We start from the raw sequence: 18,909 nt of genomic DNA on the forward strand, positions 1-18,909 counted from the left end.
AACATCTGTGTATGTCTGTCCTTTGATTCAACATTTCCCTTTAGGAAATCTAACAAAAATAAAAGCCCCAGTAAATGTATAAATGTATAATTATTGTGTACCACAGCACTGTCCAGCAAAATACCTGAATGCGCATCTCATAATACACGGTTGAGTAAACTTTGGTTATATTTATATTACGGATTATTTGCTCTGGAGGATTGACCACAAAATTACCAGAACGGTGATAGTTGCCGAGTAATATATCAAACATGATCATGTTTTTGTTTGAAAAGAAAAAAGGACTAGAGGAAAAAAAGTGGAAGAACACAACTCAGACTGTTAACATTGATTATTTCTGGGGCATAGGAATGGAAGAAGGTGGAAGGGAATAAGTACTGACTTTTTGGTCCTGTGTCCCTATTTGACTTTGGTCAGACAAGTTGTAGGGGTGTGCATGTGTTGCATATGTGTGTATGTTTAAGTGTGTGGAAGAAGGGGATGAATTTGGCGCCAGTATTTTGCTTGCACACGTAACAACTTTCAAGTTTAAAATATTAGATACAGGGGCCGGCCCGGTGGCGCACTTGGTAGAGGGCTGCGCTCCCGCCGAGGGTTCGGATCCCATATAGAGACCGGTCCGCTCACTGGTTGAGCGCGGTGTGGGCGCGACACCGAGGGTTGGGATCCCGTTGCCGGTCGTGGTATGGGCGCAACACCGAGGGTTGCGATCCCGTTACCGGACACGAAAAAAGACAAAAAAAAGGAAAAAAAAAAAATATTAGATACAGGATGTTGGGTTTATTTTTAGAAATGTCAGGACATCTTTTAAGCTGTTTTTTGGTATGTGAACCATAGGTTGCTAGCTTATTTCTAAAATCTGCATAAACTCATAAAGTACTTATGAGTAGATATTAGTGTTGCAAACTCTGCATGTTAAGTGACAGGGGCTGGCCGGTTAGCTCAGTTGGTTAGAGCACAGCCTTATAACCTCAAGGTCCCACGTTCGGATCTCCATATTGGCCAGCCACAAAGAAAAAAAAAGAAATAGGGTAACATAAGTTGGTTCTACCAGAAATAATGACAAAATTTTCTGTAAGAATCAGATTTATGTGTTCTGATACACAAGTATTACTTAAAGAACTTCCTTATAATCTGACTTGTTTAAAAATGTAAATTTTATTAGTTAAACAAATTTTGTCTCAACTTATTTTTTGAACTTGCATTAATTAGCTTTCTTTTTCTCCCCTACTCTTAAGATTATTTTAATTGTGATGTAATACACATACCGTAAAGTTCATCCTTCCAAAGTGTACAACTCAGTAGATTTTAGTACACTTATAAGGTTATGCAACCATTACCACCAATTCCAGAATATTTTCATTACCCCAGAAAGAAACCCTGCTTTCATTAGCAGTCATTCCCCATTCCTTCTCCCCCAGCCCATGGCCGCCACTGATCTTTCTGTGTCTATGGATTTGCCTATATTCTGGACATTTCATATAAAGGGAATTATATAAAATGTGGCTTCATCCATTTAGCCTAGTGTTTTCAAGGTTCATCCATGTGTTGTAGCATGTATCAGTCCTGTATTCCTTTTTTAAAAAATTAAGATGAAAATCACATAACATAAAGTAGGCCATTTTAAAGAAAACAGTTCAGTGGCATTCACAATATTGTGCAGCTACCACTCTGTCTAATTCAAAATATTTTCATTACTCTAAAATAAAACACTGTACCCATTAAGCAATTATTCTCCATTCTCCCCTTACCCCAGTCCCTGACACCCACCAGTTTGCTTTCTGTTACCATTGATATACCTGTTCTGTATATTTCATATATATGGAATTATACAGAATATGACCTTTTGGGTCTAGCTTCTTTTATTTAGCATAATGTTTTCCAGCTTTATCCACATTGTAGCAAGTGACAGTGCTACATACCTTTTTATGGTTGAATAATATTCCATTGTCTATGTATAACACAGTTTACCCATGCATCAGTTGATATACATTGGGGGTTATTTCTACCTTTCTGCTATTGTAAATAGTGCTGCTATGAATATTGGTGTATAGGTATTGTGTACCTATTTTCAGTTCTTTTCAGTGGAATTCCTAGTCGTATTGTTTAACTTTTTGGAGGGACACCCCCCACCCCCACCCCAAACTGTTCCATAGCTGCTGTACCATTTTATATTCCCACCAGCAATTTGTCAGGGTTCCAATTTCTCCACATCCTTACCAACACTTACTTTGTTTTTTACTTTTGTTTCACAGCTGGCCAGTATGGGGATCCGAACCCTTAACTTTGGTGTTACCAACACTGTGCTCTAACCAACTGAGCCAACCAGCCAGTCCCCCACCACCATTTAAATTTTTTTAGCTTTTAATTTAATTTTTAAAATTTTTCATTATTTATTTATTTATTTTTTTGGTGGCTGGCCAGTATGGGGATCTGAACCCTTTACCTTGATGTAGTAACACCACGCTCTAACCAGCTGAGCTAACCTGCCAGCCATGATTTTTAGTGTTTTTTTTTTTTTTTGTCTTTTTCCGTGTCCGTCAACGGGATCGCAACCCTCGGTGTTGCTCCCGCGCCTCGCTCAGCCAGTGAGCGGGAACCGGTCTGTATGTGGGATCCGAACCCTCGGCGGGAGTGCCGCCGCGCTTCCGAAGCAGCGCACTATCGCAGTGCGCCACCGGGCCGGCCCTTTTTTTTTTTTTTTTTCTTTTTAATAGCCATCCTCTTAGGTATGAAGTAACATGTAATTGTGGTTTTGATTTCCATTCCTGTAACAACCAGTGATGTTGAACATCTTTTCATGTGCTAGTGGCTATTTTGTATATCTTTGGAGAAATGTCTATTCAGTCCCTTTTCTCATTTGTAATTGAGTTGTCTTTCTGTATTTGAGTTCTGAGAGTTCTTATACTTTATGGATACTAGACCCTTATTAGATATATGATTTGCAAATACTTTCTCCCATTCTGTAGGTTGTCTTCACTTTTCTTGATAATATCCTTTGCACAAATGCTTTTAATTTTGTTGAAGTCCAATTTATCTATTTTTTCTTTTGTTGCTTATGCTTTTAGTGTCATATGTAAGATTCCATTGCTGAATCCAAGTTCATTAAGATTTGCCCCTACATTTTCTTCAAACAGTTTTACCATTTTAGCTTTTATGTTTAGGTCATTTATCCATTTTGAGTTAATTTTTATATACGGTGTGAGGTAGAGGGGTGAGCATTTATAGCTGTGAATTTCCTTGTGAGTACTGCTTCTGCTGTATTCCTTAAGTTTTGGTATGTTGTATTTTCATTTTTATTTGTCTGAAAGTGTTTTGTGATTTCACTTGTGGTTTCTTCTTTGACTTTGTATATTCGTGAGGGATACTGGTGTGTAGTTTCCTTTTTTTGTAGGATCTTTTGTATTAGTATAAGGATAATGCTGGCCTCATAAAGAGACTTAGAACGTGTTCCTTCTTTTTGTTTTATGGGAAGACATTGTGTATTCGCCTTATTTCTTCTTGAGCTTATATGCATTGAGTTTTTTATAGTAGTCTCTTCTTACTAACCTTTTAATGTTTATGAGGAGGTCTGTATTTATCTTTTATTACTAATATTGGTAATTTGTGTCTTCTTTGTCAGTCTCACTAGAAATTTATGAATTTTATTGATGTTTTCAAAGACCCAGCTTTTGTTTTCATTAACTTTTTTCTTTTTTTCAATTTTATTGATTTCTGCTTTTATCTTTATTATTTCTGTCCTATTATTATTTCTGGCTCCATTAACTAGAAACTGTGGTTCTCCTCTCCGTCAGCATATTGGCTCTTTCGGAGCTCCCATTGTTGTTGCTGCCAACATGGGATTTCTTGAGGGTTGGAGTAGGAGGAGGGAGGGAAAAAAACGTAAAGGATTTTACTGATCTCTTTGAGCATTACTTGTTCCTTTTACTTTTCCTTGAGCTAGAACTAGTGGGTTTCCCCTGGAATTCTGTTTGTATCCCAGTGCCCCCTTCTGGGTTGTCTGGGACATACCAGAATTTAAAAAACAAAATAAACTCAGTGATGATTTTGTGATCATTCAATTCCTGGACCTCTTTCCCAGTCTGTCTGCTACTATATATTTGCCTCAGTTAGCTGCTCTATTGTTCTGCCTAAATTTTGTAGTTGGACTAAATCTGTGAAGCATGCCCTCGTTACAGCTCCCCAGTGTGTGATCACTGATGTTTTTGCTCAGTTTTATTTTTTTCCCTTGTTTTTATTTTTTTAATTTTTTAATTTTTTTATTTTATTTTATTTTATTTTCCTTTTTGTCTTTCTTTTCGTGACCGGCAACGGATCGCAACCCTCAGTGTCGCGCCCGTACCGGATCGGGACCGGCAACGGGATCGCAACCCTCAGTGTCGCGCCCACACCTCGCTCAGCCAGTGAGCGGCCGGTCTGTATGTGGGATCCGAACCCTCGGCGGGACGGCGGCGCACTGTAGCAGTGCGCCACCGGGCCGGCCCCCCTTGTTTTTATTTTTATGCTTGACTACCTACAGGTTGCTCCTGTGTTTACATAGCTTAGTGTTTAGCTGAAGGTTTGTCATCGGTTTTGCTCAAACACTTCAAGGCCAGCAACTTTTCTACTCTTTGTTGGTGGATCTTTGTACCAGAGAATGAATTCATACTTCTGACCACTGTGTTCCTGTCCTGGCTTTTGCTTTCCACCAGGCTCTTCTGTGTCTCCTCTGTGCATGTGCAAGCAGAGGCTTAGTCAGTCAGAGATATGTGCAGGTGTGGGCACCTGCAGACTCTGCAGCACCTGCTTACAGCCTCTAGTCAACCCATGGTGTATGGAAAGTATATTAAGCCCCCGTGGCCATTGGCCTTTCCTGTTCACTTGTTGTGGAGATTGTCACTTAAATTGAAAATACTCCAAATCAATTGACAACCCCTGTGTACACACCATAGTTGAATACATGCCATCTGGGAGGGAGAGGTTGGCCAGTGGTGGGGAGAGAGGATGGCAGCAGCCTTGGGCAAAAATGTCACAGTCTGATATTCTTACCCAGGTTCAGTAGCCTTTGGTTGAATTCGAGAGCACTGAAATGGTGGTTTGACAGTTTTTGTCCAGCTTTTATAGTTGCTTTTTGGAGAGAGGATTCATCAACCTCCTTATTTCATCATGTCAGAGGCAGAAGTATCTTTATAATGATTTTTGGTATATCTTAGAATTTTGAAGGTGTCATTCTGTCTTCAAGTATACTGTGTGACTAATGAAAAGTTACATGACAGAATGATTCTTGTTTTTTTATTCCTCAAAGCTTTTAATATTTTATTATTATCCTTTGACTTTATATATTTTACCAGGATTTAACTAATTTTGTATTTTCTTTCATTATTTTTTATTTTTCCTTTTTAAAAAGGAACTTTGGTCCTGGAGACTCTTATATTTGTCTTTTTCTTCCCTTTGGCTCAAGGAGAAGGTTTTAAATTTTCTTGGTTATATCTTTTTTATCCTCATAAAAATTTCTGTTAAGTGTAATAAGATAATCTAATTTGTATTCTGTGATATTAAGTTTACTCATAATTTTAGCTCTTTCAATTTTACTTCATATTTTCAATTTCTTTTTTACTTTTTATTTTTTAATTAGCATTCAGACTTCAGCTTTGTCTATTTTGCTAGTTAACACTTCTATTAGGTTTATTTCAACAAAGATTTTTAGGGCCGGCCCGGTGGTGCACTGCTACAGTGCGCCGCTTGGGAGCGGGGTGGCGCTCCCGCCGAGGGTTCAGATCCCACATACAGACCGGTTCCCGCTCACTGGCTGAGCGAGGTGTGAGCGCAGCACCGAGGGTTGCGATCCCATTGCCGGTCCCGGTCCGGTACAGTCGCGACACTGAGGGTTGCGATCCATTGCCGGACATGAAAAAAGACAAAAAGGAAAAAAAACAAGTTATTTGACATAATAATTTATGCTAAAAATGTCAGTTATTTAATGAAATGACATTCTGTATTCACTCATATCCTGCAAAGAGGTTTTATCTGGAATTCTCAAATTTATGACTATTTGAAAAAGATTTTTAGTTTCAAGCCTATTCTATGCTATTTATTTATTTAGTGCAGTCCTGTATAATAGCACTATCTGCAGTGCAACCTTCTGTGATGATGGAGTGTTTTCTGTGCTGTCTAGTATGTTATCCAGTGTGGCTATTGGGCACTGGGAATGTGGCCTATGAGGCTGAGGAACTGAATTTTGTTATTTAATGTTAACTCATCTAATGGCTACCAGACTTGACAGCGAAGCTCTAGGATTTAAGAATCCTTATACTTTTTTCTTTAAAAAATTTTCTCTTCTGTTTCTTGCATTATCTTGTTTTCTTGTTGCCTTGGTTCTTTTAATTGAATGTCCGGGTTTTTTGCTCATGGTTTTTCTTAGCTTTGTAGAGGTTAGTGAAGGTTAGAAATGATCATATTGGAAGCTGGAGTAGTCTTCCTCAACATGTAAATGAGTTGGTTTCTTCTGGAGAAAGTAGATATTGAATACAGAAATCTGTGAATTTGTAGTAAGTGAGCGTGGTAGTCTTTAGGGAATATGGGTACCTCTTCTAGATATGTGCATGTGTGGCCTGTGTCCTTTGTGGTGGCCAGAATTTACTGTGAGTAATTTTCTCTCTGACAGTAATGTCCAGACAGAAATCCCCAAGGCTGAATGCCCTTTTCCCCCAGGTTAGACCATATACAAATATTTGCGGGCAAAGACTGAAGAATTCTTGAAAGTGTGATTTGTATCTAAACAAAATTTGTTAAGATTCTTTCTTTATAAAAAGAAAGAAAAGGCAGTGATTTTGATTTATAATGTGTCTTATTAGAAAAAGTAAAAGGAAATGGGGCCAGCCCGGTGGCGCACTGCTACAGTGCGCCGCTTGGGAGCGCGGCGGCGCTCCTGCCAAGGGTTTGGATCCCACGTACAGACCGGTTCCCGCTCACTGGCTGAGCGAGGTGTGGGCGCAGCGCCGAGGGTTGCGATCCCGTTGCCGGTCCCGGTCCGGTACGGGCGCGACACTGAGGGTTGCGATCCATTGCCGGACACGAAAAAAGACAAAAAGGAAAAAAAGAAAAGAAAAGAAAAGAAAAAGTAAAAGGAAAAAAAAAAAAACTAAAGAAAGGTTAGCCAGAATCAATCTGACTAGGGAATGACAGATGCTAAGTAAAAGGAAAAAAAAAAAACTAAAGAAAGGTTAGCCAGAATCAATCTGACTAGGGAATGACAGATGCTAAGATAACCTGGGGACTTCTGTGTTACTCTGCAGGTAGGGTCTTTTACTTTAGTAACAAAAAGGTAAGAACTATTATAAATAATCTAAACTAATATTAATTAGTGAGTATGGAATCCTTTTTTCCTTTAAAGTTTTAGCATATAATTTTGAAATGTTAGTTTTTAATATTTTTGAAATCTGTTTCTATTTTTAAATGTCTCTTTTAAAAGTTAATATAAAGTAAGCATGTACATCTTACTTGTAAAGAATTAGGAACTTCATTATTTTAATCAGAGAAAGTCATCTTAAAAGTTTACTATAAGCAGAATAAAACTTTCAACAGATGTCAGAGTAGTTGAAGTTCTCCATCACTATCATAAGTTAACTTTGAGACAAGTTTGTAATCCCTGTTAAGGAATGTTAAGCTCTATATCTGGTATTTTCTCCTACATTCTCATGACAAGAAAAAAACCTTTGATTATCTCTCTTTTAATCTCTATTCAGATGCCTTCCATGCTAAGATGTAGAGATTTATATACAATGATGATTAGTCTTCTCTTTCCTTCCCCCTTTCCTTCTCTCTTCCTCTCTTTTTTGGTTGAATCTGTTTAAATGGGATCTATTGAATATACAACTTTCCGTGAAAGTTACTTGTGTTAGTTGAAACTTCCCACTTTATTTACACTTAATAACTTGATTATAGATACTTGAATTTTGTTTCAATGCAGAATCATATTGTAATCTTTCTGAAGTTATTTTAAAGTGGCAGTTAATCTCAGCATATGTAATACTGACAATGAACAGTTCACATAACTTAGTTGAGTGACAACAGCATGAATTGCCTTGATCAAGTTATACATGTGCAGATGGTGACAGCTACATAATACCCAGCACCTGGACAATAGCAATTTTAAGATGTCATCAATTGTCAGAAGATGGATTCTGAATTCAGAGATGTCATAATATATGTGTGTTGTGTGTGTGTTTTGGGGGCAGGGGAGTGTCTCTCAGAAGGAGTGAAAAACATGTTATTTTTCAACTTACAAATTAGTATCTCCAGCCAGACTTCTTACTTAATTCCAGATTTGTATATCCAGTTCCTATTTTATGTCTACATTCTGTTTAATAGGCCTCTCTGGATGTTTAAAATAAAATTCCTTATTTTTTTCATCCTCTGTGCACCCCCAATATTCCTCCTCCTTCTGCAATCTTTTCTATTTTTAGCTCTTACATCTTTTCAGGTTAAAAACTATAAAGTCAAGGATGACTCCTTTCTGTCATACCCCACATCCAATTCGCCAGCAAATCCTATTGACCCCACCTTTATAGCATATCCAGGATCTGACACATCTTACCACCTCTGCCACTATCAGTCTGGTAAAAGGCATCATTATCTTTCACTTCACAGTCCTTTCCGATCTGGTTTCTTGACATCTACCCTTACTCCCATTATGGTCCATTTTCAATATAGTTGCCAGAGTAATACTTTAAAAACATTAGTAGTCATGATATTTTCTTTTTTAAAAAAATAGCTTCATTGAGATATATAGTTCACATACCATACAAATTACCCATTTAAAGTGTACAGTTCAAAGGCTTTGAGTATATTCACAGAGTTCTGCAACAGCCATCACCAAAATTAATTTTAGAATATTTTTATTATCCCAAAAAGAAACACCACACCCCTTAGCCATTATTCCCTAATCCCTTTATCCCCCTCATTCTTAGACAACCACTAATCTAATTTTTGTCTCTATAGATTTTCCTATTCTGAACATTTCATAGAAATGGAATCATACAATATGTAGTCCTGTGTGACTGGCTTCCTTCACTTAGGACGATGTTTTCAAGGTTTGTTCATGTTGTAGTATGTATCAGTATTTTATTTCTTTCTATTGCTGAATAAAATTCCATTGAATGATATACCACATTTTATTTATTCATTAGCTGATGAGCATTTGGGTTGTTTTCACTTTTTGTCTGTTATGAGTAATGCTGTTATGAACATTCATTTACAAGTTTTTGTGTGTTCTGTTGTGTGTTTCTTTTCCACGATGTACTAATTTTCTGTTGTATAACAAACCACTCTAAAGCATAAGGCTTATAACAGTCACTGTTTGAGTTTATGAGCCGGCCATTCTGGGCTGCACTGACCTTGGCTGGGCTCACTCATGTGTCTGTGACTAGTTGTTACTTCCAGGTAGTGGGCTGGTCTCTGGTGGCCTTGAGTGGCACAGCTTGGTTCTAGTAGGCATGTTCTCAGAAAGGGAAAGGCGAAAGAACAAGCAAGTTCAGTGGTACAAGAGAGCAAGAAGTGCATGTTTGCATTTAAGCCTCTCCTTAGGTCATGTTTGCTAATATCACATTGCAGGATATCACAAGAGCAAGTTAGCTGGAGAAGCCCAGGGTCAGAGAGGGAAGGGGACTGCAAAGTTATAGGGTCAAAGGTGTACCTACAGGGAAGCATGTACCATGCTACAGCTGTAATCACTGTCTTTAACTTTCTTCTTTCAAATATGGCTTTTTGTGGGATTTGTTTTCTTTCTTTTTTTGGGGGGGGGGACCAACTTATTCATGTTTGTTTTGTTGTATGGAAAGATAGTAAGATAGTGCTTTTTTAAAATCAGTTAATGTTTTTTCACCTGGCCAATCATTTGTCTTATCTTTATGAGTGCTGGTACCAGACAACAACTCTATTCTTCCAATTTTCTGGGAGATTAGTAAAATTCCTAAAAATGGATTGCTGTGGCAAAAGATAGGAATGTTTATAGATCTGTGATTCCTATTGAGACCTTACATGTCCAAAAAGGTTTTCATTTGCTCTTGTGCTTGATTGGTAGTTTGCCTGGGTTTAAAATTCCAGGTTTAAAATCATTTTTGCTTAGGATAATGAAGGGATTATTCCATTGTCTTTTTAAAAAAACAGCTTTATTGAGATATAATTCACATACCATATAATATATGATGTACAATTCAGTGGTTTTTACTATATTCACAGAATTGTGCAGCCATCACCACAGTCCATTGTAGAACATTTTTATCACTCCAAAAAAAACCTTTCGGACTTATTAGCAGTCACTCCTCATTTCCACAAATCCCTCAGCCTTAAGCAACAAGTCATCTACTTTCTGTCCCCAGTTTTAATGTTGCTGATGAAGAGTCTGATGCCAAGTTAATTCTTGTTATTTTATAGGAAGCTTTTAGGGTTTTCTTTTCAGTTTTGAATTTATGGAATTTAATCTGGGAAACTAGAATTTATACAGATATGATTCTTTTAACTCATCCTTGTTAGCCCTCACTGAGCCCTTTCAGTTAGAATCTTGGTGTTTTTCTTTAATTCCATATATTTCTCACGTCCCTGCTCTTTCTCCCTCTTCAGAAGTAACCATTATCCTGAATTTAGTGTTTATGATGCCCATGCATGTTTTTATATTTTTTTGCCATGGGTGTATATCCAGAAACAATGTAGAACATCAGTTGCACGTTTTAAAGTTTTACATATCCTGGAACTTGCTTTTTTCACTTAATATTATGTTTCTGAGATGTATCCATGTTAACATAGACCTCTAATTTTTCATTTTGACTCATATACAGTATTCCATTACACAGATGTACCAGAATTTGCTCATTTTTCTCTTAGGGAATATTTGAGTTGGTTCTAATACTTTGTTATATGAACAATTTCTTGTAAGTATCTTGACTCATCTCCCCTTCCATCTTCAAGGCCAGCAGTGTAGCTCTTTGAATCTTTTTTTTAGGTCGTCATGTTACCTAATCCTCTGTAGTAAAATTTCCCTCTACTTCCCTTTTGTAAGGATACATATGATTACATTTGGGGCCCACCCAGGTAATCCAGGACAATCTCTGTAGATCAAGATATTTAATTCAGTCACATGTGCAGTGTTCCTTTAGCCATATAAGGTAACAATGACAGATTCTAGGCTTTATGCTATAGTCATCATGGGGGGCCGTTATTCAGCCTACATGTCATTCTCTTTTATATTATTACTTCTGAATTCAGTTTCCTGTTTCTAGAGTGTCCGTTATTTTCTCTTTGCATCTTAATATCAGTTCATTATCTTCTTGCTTTTAGCAAGAAGTCTCAAGTCATTGAGAACTATGCCATCAGTCTAACTTCTCTTTCTTTTCTTTCTGGTTGACTTTAAGAAGTTTTCTGTTCTTTCACTTCAACCTGTATAGTTTTGGATTTAGTTTTATTTGTCTTATCCAGGACTCAAAGTGCTACTGTAATCTGAGTATTTCTGACTTTGGAAAATTTATGGCCATCTTCTGTTCAAATATCTCTCCTATTCCCTGTTTACCTCCTAGATTTACTAATTCTGTTCTTCATGTCTTTCATATTTTCCATTCATTTATCTTTGCCTTTTGGCTAATTTTCTCAGAATCATCTTCCAGTTCTTTAATTCTCTCTTCTGGGCCGGCCCGGTGGCGCACTGGATAGTGCGCCGCTTGGGAGCACGGTGGCACTCCCGTCGAGGGTTTGGATCCCATGTGGAGACCGGTTCCTGCTCACTGGCTGAGCGCGGTGCGGGCGCAACACCGAGGGTTGCGATCCCGTCACCAGTCAGTAAAAAAGACAAAAAGGAAAAAAAAATTTAATTCTCTCTTCCCCTGAGGTTTTGTTTTAATGACTATATGATTCAAAATTCAGGTCTTTATACTTTCCTCATGCTTCCTCTTAAAGTGTTATCTTTAAGTTTGAAGATCTAGAGTTATCTCAGTAGAAATTTTCTCTTATGTTTTGGTCTGCAATTTATTAGCTTTGGCTTCTTTGTCAAGCTGATCATATTTGTTTTCTGTTTTTTAGAAATACTCAGAATTTTTTCCACTGAGGGGCCGGCCCGGTGGCGCACTGCTACAGCGCGCCGCTTGGGAAGCGCGGCAGCGCTCCCGCCGAGGGTTCGGATCCCACATACAGACCGGCCGCTCACTGGCTGAGCGAGGTGCGGGAGCAACACCGAGGGTTGCGATCCTGTTGCTGGTCCCGGTCTGGTACGGGCGTGACACTGAGGGTTGCGATCCGTTGCCGGTCATGAAAAAAGACAAAAAAAGGAAAAAAAAAAAAGAATTTTTTCTACTGAATGGTTGATAACCTGGCCTCCTTGCTTTCGGTACCATGATTCTTTCAACAATTATCTTGAAATTTTAGGATCATGTCTTTCTCTCTCTCTCTCACATACACACACACACACACACACACACACCTTTGTAATAATCACTTGGTTTTTGTTTTCTTTTTTTTTTGGCATCTATTAGACTAGTCCTGCAGTTTTTTCCTTTAATCTAAGTATTATGTTACTGAATTCCTTGCATTTAATATTCATATATATTACTGAATGGTATTTAAGAGTTTGATGTCTCTCCTCACAGGTAAGATTATTTTGTGTTTTTATTTTTTGTATTATCTTTGAGTTTTGGCATCTAGGTTTTGCTGGCTTCATAAAATGAATTTGGAAGACTTTTTTTTACTATCATCTATTAATAATTGATATTACAATTATATTTTCTTTAAAGGTTAGATAGAAACCAAGCATAATAATCTGGACTTGATATCTTTTTACAGGAATGAGAGGAGCCACTGGCTGTAGTTTTTTTGTGCCAAAGCTGCTCTTCAGTTCCTTCCATATAGCAGTTTATCTGCACTTAAATTTTCACATAAGCATCTTCCAAGCTAGGCTTTTAAGAAAATTCTGTCTTTTTTTGGAGAGGGAATTTTGCCATTTGTAAAGGCACTAGAAATGATTGTTTACTAAGGTTACCTGGTTTTAAATACTGTGGTCTACTGAAAAGATCAAAACAGGACAGGAAATATTTCAGTTACTTTCTTGAAGTTTTTGTTTTTAATTTTTTTATTTCCCTTTTAGTACTGTTGTAATAGATTTTACTCTCTTTCCAAGAAGGCATTGCAAGGCCAAATCTATGTATCTACTGTTAACTTTACAATATCTTATTCTACTTTTTAATAAATTTCTATTTTATAAGAATCATCAAAGTTCTTTCTCTAACTCTCCTTGGGAATCTGAAAGAATTTTCTCTCCCAAACTCATCATTTCTAATTCCATCTAGGGTTATTGTGATTTTTCTTCATTCTTTGGATTTAAAATTACTTTTGAGAGTTAAAAAACCTGACTTCCAGACACTCATAATCTGGCCCCATCCTTCCAAACCAAATCTTGTCATTTTCTACTCCCTAGCAAGAAAATTTCATTCAAATCAGCTCAGTCTCCTCATTTCCTCTATACTTTCTCTAATCATTTTTTCCCTTCCCCCCCCCTCCAATTCCTTGAAGGAGTAGTTATTTATGCTAACTGCACATGAGTTTTATCTCTGGAGCTTTGAAAAAAAAAATGATGTGGGTAGTAGAGTTCTGAATTTACTGGACAAAAGCAAGAATCACTGAACTAGGATTAATTTTTTTCTCATTCTATTCTGAAAATAGCTTCAAGCTTCAGTTTTAACTGAATACCTGTTATGACTAAGACACGAAGATAAGTGATGAAGGGTCAAAAAGATAAACTAAATATGTTTTGATCTCAGAGTAGCTAATCGTCATCGTAGAAAACACAGTCAACTTTAAAATATAAAATTCTTACTTATAAAGTAGTTTTGCTTGGGTAGTCAGTATGCTCATCATAGAGAGCAATTTAGAGAAAATATTAATTATTTTTTAATAATTATGTATTTGAGTGCTAGGCACTGTTCTAGGCTGTGAGGATATATAAGAAAATAAAACAATATAAAAATCCTTGTCCTCCTGGACTTTATTGAGTCAGGAAGACACATGCCATTAATAAAATAAATAAAGTGGGTCATGTGTTATGGAGCAATTAGTTATCAAACTCTCTGTGCTTGTGGAGATTGGAAGAGATGGGGGATTGTTGCCATTCTAAATGAGATGGTCAGAGAAACTTCACTGATAAGGAGACACTGGAGTAAAGGGATGAATGAACTTCCAGGCAGAAGGAACAGTAAATGCGAAGATCCTGCAATGGGAATATACTTGGCATGTTCAGTGAGGCCAGCTATGATTAGAGAGTGGTGAGTAAGGATGAGAACAGTAAGAGATGAAGATAGAAAAGTAGCAGAGGGCCAGGTCATGTAATGCCTTGTGAACTGAAGGACCTTCGTGAAGCCATTGGAAGGTTTTGAGCAAAAGAATGGCATGTGGTCTGCAGTTATAGTTTTAAAAGATTACTCTAGCTACTGTGCCATCCTAGGCATGAAACAGGACAGACCACTTCAGAGACTATTGGTATAAACTCAGAGGGAAATGACGGTGGCTTAGACCAGGGTGGAAAATGGTAAAGCGGGTGAATATATTTTGATTTGGAGATGGACATGATGTCAGGTGTAAGAAAAAGAGAGTCAAGGGTGATGCTAAAGTTTTTGGTTTGAGCCCCTCAAAGAATGGAGTTTCTCGTTTTCTGAGATGAAGAGACTTGTAGAAAAAATCAAGTGTTTTGACAGTGGGGTGTGATCAGAAGTTAGTCTTTGAACATATTAAATTTGAGATGCTTATTAGTCTAGTAGAAATGTTCAGTAGGCAGTTGGAAAAAAAGAGTCTGAAGTTGAGAGGAAAGAACAGAGCTGGATTTTAAATGTGGGCTTCATTTGTTTATATTTGACATATAAGGACTTAAGATTGGATGAGACCACCTAGGGAGTAAGGGTAGCTAGATAAAAGACATCTAACACTTTTTGGAGATATGAGAAATTTTCAAAGGCATTATAAAAGAAAATGTTGCAATACCTGACTGTAGAAAAAATTTAAAACCTCTATCATTGCTTCTCAAACTTTAATGTGCATGTGAACCATTTTGTTAAAGTTCAGTACATCTGAGATGGAGCCTGGGATTCGGCATTTCTAACAAGCTTCCAGAAGTTGCTGATGCTGCTGGTCTAGGGACCACACTTACAGTAGCAGGACTTTATAATGACAAAAGAGTCATAAAGTGAAAAACAAGTAAAAGACTAACATTTGTAGAAAAAGAAGGATTAATATCCAGAATAAAGAATATCTATAAATCAATAAGAAAAAACAAACAACTCAATAGAGTAAAAGGGAGTATAGGAAATTTTCCAAAAACTCAAATGGCCAATAAACATGTAAAATGCTCAGCTTTTAGGAAATACAGGTTAAAACAACATGATCACCTTTTTTCCCCTTCATATTGATGAAAGTTTAGAAGTTCGAGAATACTCAATGTTGGTGAGATTGTGGGGAGAAGGGTGGACTCATATCCTGCAGATAGGAGTATGATTTCATACATTTCTTCTTTGGAAGGCTATTTGGCACATTTATTAAATTTTAAAATATGCATATCCTTCAATCCGGGAATCCTATAGCTAGATTTCAAAAAGAAAACTTGCACCTTTGCCCAGAAAGGCAGTTCAGAACTGTTTGTTGAAGCATTGTTTGAAGTTGAGAAGAATGGTATAATCTAAATGTCCTTTAGGAAGAGAATTATTAAATAAACAAAGGTTCTTAAAACACTTTTGCTCATTTATTTCCCTTTGTACATTTTTAAATGATATCTCACTTTTTAATTATAACTTTAAATAGTTTAAAGGCCATAATTTTTAGATGTGTTATGTTTATGTTAAGTTCATTTTTTGGTCAAACCTTAAAACTGCACATTTAGGGCCGGCCCCGTGGCACACTCGGGAGAGTGCGGCGCTGGGAGCATTGCTCCCACCGCGGGTTCGGATCCTGTATAGGAATGGCCGGTGCACTCACTGGCTGAGCGCGGTGTGGGCGACACCACACCAAGGGTTGTGATCCCCTTACCGGTCACGAAAAAGACAAAAAAGAAAAAAAAAAACTGCACATTTAGGTCGTACCATTTATAGATAGTATTTACCATGTAATGTAATTTGCAAGCCAGTTCTCACTGTCAAACCAGACAAATTAGACTCATTTTGCATTGAGAAAAAAATGACTTATTTATCTTAAAGCAAACATGTTAATATGTGCCTTTACTATAACCACTAGACTTCTGAATTCTAGGCCGGCTGATGGATAAGGCTTGGAGCATTGCCACAGACTTGTTTCATTGATAAAATAAGGTCCTGCTCTCAGTTTTTTGTGTTTTTTTTTGTTTTTTGTTTTTTCTTTTTCTTTTCTGTCAAGGGTTTTCTGTCTTGTTTACATGGTCTATTTGTTAGGTACTTTGGAGTTTATATTCATATATCTCTGAACAGTGCATTTTAGTAGTAGTTGAGGTGGGTAAGAACTTTGCCTTTTTTTGAGAAAGTGGAGAAAGGTGATTTTAAAAGGGGAAGTAGGCAAGGAGATGAATTCTTAAGCAGATCAATTAGGGAGACTGCAAATAGAAGTTAAGAGCTGGAAATTGATTCTCTTACAATTATCCATGTCTACCCAACCACTGATTAACATTGGTTTGGAGACTGTTGAAAGAAGCAGTCATTATAATAATATGAAGTGAATGCTTATTAAAACCATTAAAAAGCAGTAAAATAGATATGAACTGATGTGGAAAGAATTCTGAGGTATTGTTATTCAGTGAAAAAAGCAAGTGTTAAAATAGTATTTATATTATATGCATTTGTATATTTTATATATGTTTATATTTATGGTTTTTATGTAAGTAAAAAGATGTAGTAGGTTGCTCACCAAATGGTATACAGCGCTTATCTTTTTGACCAGGGAGTGGGGGCAGGGATGTATGGGATTTTCATGGTTAATTCTGAATATTCATGTACTATTTGAATCTTTTACAGTTCAGAATATATTGTATTACCAGTGTAGAAAAAATTTTAAAGACATTAATAATAAAAGGGAAAAACCACTGTACTAAATGATCTTTAAGCTCTAAACTTGGAGGAACACTTGACAACTAGGGTTGGTTACTGCAATGTAATTGTCTACATTAAAATATTTCTAATTCATATGCTAAGTGATTTTTATTAAAATTCTTTTAAAATATTTTTTAGGTGTGGAATATCAAACAAATGATTAAGTTGACACAGGAACATATAGAGGCTCTATTGGACAAATTTGGTGGGGAACATAATCCACCATCAATATATCTGGAGGTAAGCTTTTGAGTATCATATCTGTAGTAATTTTGGAAAGAAAAAAATGAATTTATAAAAAACATTTGTACTGTTAATCTTGGTTATTTTAGGGGGTCAGATTAGGCATAGATATGGGAAGAGATAATTAGCTTTGTCTTTATTATACTTCTTAATCTTGTTTTATTTCACTTGCTACAATAAATATGTCTTCCTTTTGTATTTTGGAATACATCAAAACTAAGAGAGAAGTCTTATATGAACTTGAAGATGTTATGCTAAATAAAAAACAAATTAAAAAAAGAGAGAAAGCACACAATTTTGGAGGTCAGCAAACGAGTTATCATATGAGAAAATGGGGCAATTTTGTAAAATATCTTTTGAAGAACGAGTCCCACCAAAATTGGTTTCTACTTTCTTATTGGTAAAATTTATAATCTTTAAATAGCCCAACAATGCTTAGCTTTACTCTTTAATAATGCCTTGAGATTTGTGTCAAGACTTGAACATGGTTGTAAATTTATGGTTAGCGTTCTTAATCCTATAAGATAGTGGGTACTATCATAACCACAGATAAGCTTTCTTAGCATTGGTTTATTTCTGTGAATCAGTTGGGTTCCACAGTGAGTGTGCTGTTCTGGAATCTAGGCAGTCAGGCTCTGCAGTCCACACTGCTCACCACTACCGTGCACTGCCCTTCTGTATAAATGCTGGCTCATACACTAGTCACTAGTTATACAGAGAGATAACCCTAAATTATAAATGATCAGGTTACCATTTGGTTTCTTATGCCAGAGATTTTTAAGCATAGGTTGAAAGACAAACTAAATTTCTAATTTAGTAATCTAATTAATTTTTTAAGGGGGAAAGTCTTCAGTATTTCACAAGAAAGTAAGTTTGCATTTCTAAAATAAACTTGGAAGCTTGGAAATAACAGCTAATAAACTGTTTTCTTCTTTCTCCTCTTCTTCATATAGCTTATCCCAGATCACACTGCTAGTTAGTATCAATGCTAGGACTAGTTCCTGTACTTTATAATATTCCATTCTGTCTCTTTTACCTGTGTGTCTTATGAGACCAAGCAAAGGAGTCACGAGGAGGCAAATAGTCTTAATGAAAATTGTAATTCTGTGTTAATCAGAATTAAACAATTTAACCAGCAGTTTTTCTGCCAACCATTTCTGTGTGTTGGGGACTGTCCCCTAAGGTCAGATATAATGCATTTGCATCAATAATCATATCTCACTGTAGCAGTGATTAACTGCCTCTTCCACATACACTCTCTTCAGACTTTTCGCTGTTCAAAGGCCAATCATTAACAACAGACTTCGAGATTAATCTTATTATTCTGTGTCCGGTACTGTGTTAAAAGCATTTATTACTTAATTTAATCCTTAGACCTAGATACTAGGTTCTAGGAATTTTTGTTATCCCTGTTTTACCAGTGAAGAAACAGTAAGTAACTTACCTAGGGTAACACTGTAGTAAGGGGAAGAATGCAGATACCTAACTTAGAAGTCTATGCTCTTTTTTTTTGTCTTTTTTTTTCGTGTCCGGCAACGGATCACAACCCTCAGTGTTGCGCCCGTACCGGGCCAGGACCGGCAACGGGATCGCATCCCTCGGTGTTGCT

At 36.8% G+C, this 18,909-nt stretch overlaps 1 protein-coding gene across 4 annotated transcripts in view; it reads left to right on the plus strand.

Moving 5' to 3' along the window:
- The window catches only part of BRAF (B-Raf proto-oncogene, serine/threonine kinase), a 162,659-nt gene that overhangs the window by 42,867 nt on the left and 100,883 nt on the right, over window positions 1-18,909 (plus strand). For all 4 annotated transcript variants that reach the window (XM_008579760.1, XM_008579761.1, XM_008579763.1 and 1 more), the window contains exon 2: window positions 17,196-17,297. In XM_008579760.1, the coding sequence (XP_008577982.1) occupies window positions 17,196-17,297 (102 nt within the window). The remainder of the gene's footprint in view (window positions 1-17,195; window positions 17,298-18,909) is intronic.

Source organism: Galeopterus variegatus, unplaced genomic scaffold (assembly GCF_000696425.1).
Source record: "Galeopterus variegatus unplaced genomic scaffold, G_variegatus-3.0.2 Scaffold1954, whole genome shotgun sequence".
Lineage (NCBI taxonomy): Eukaryota > Metazoa > Chordata > Mammalia > Dermoptera > Cynocephalidae > Galeopterus > Galeopterus variegatus.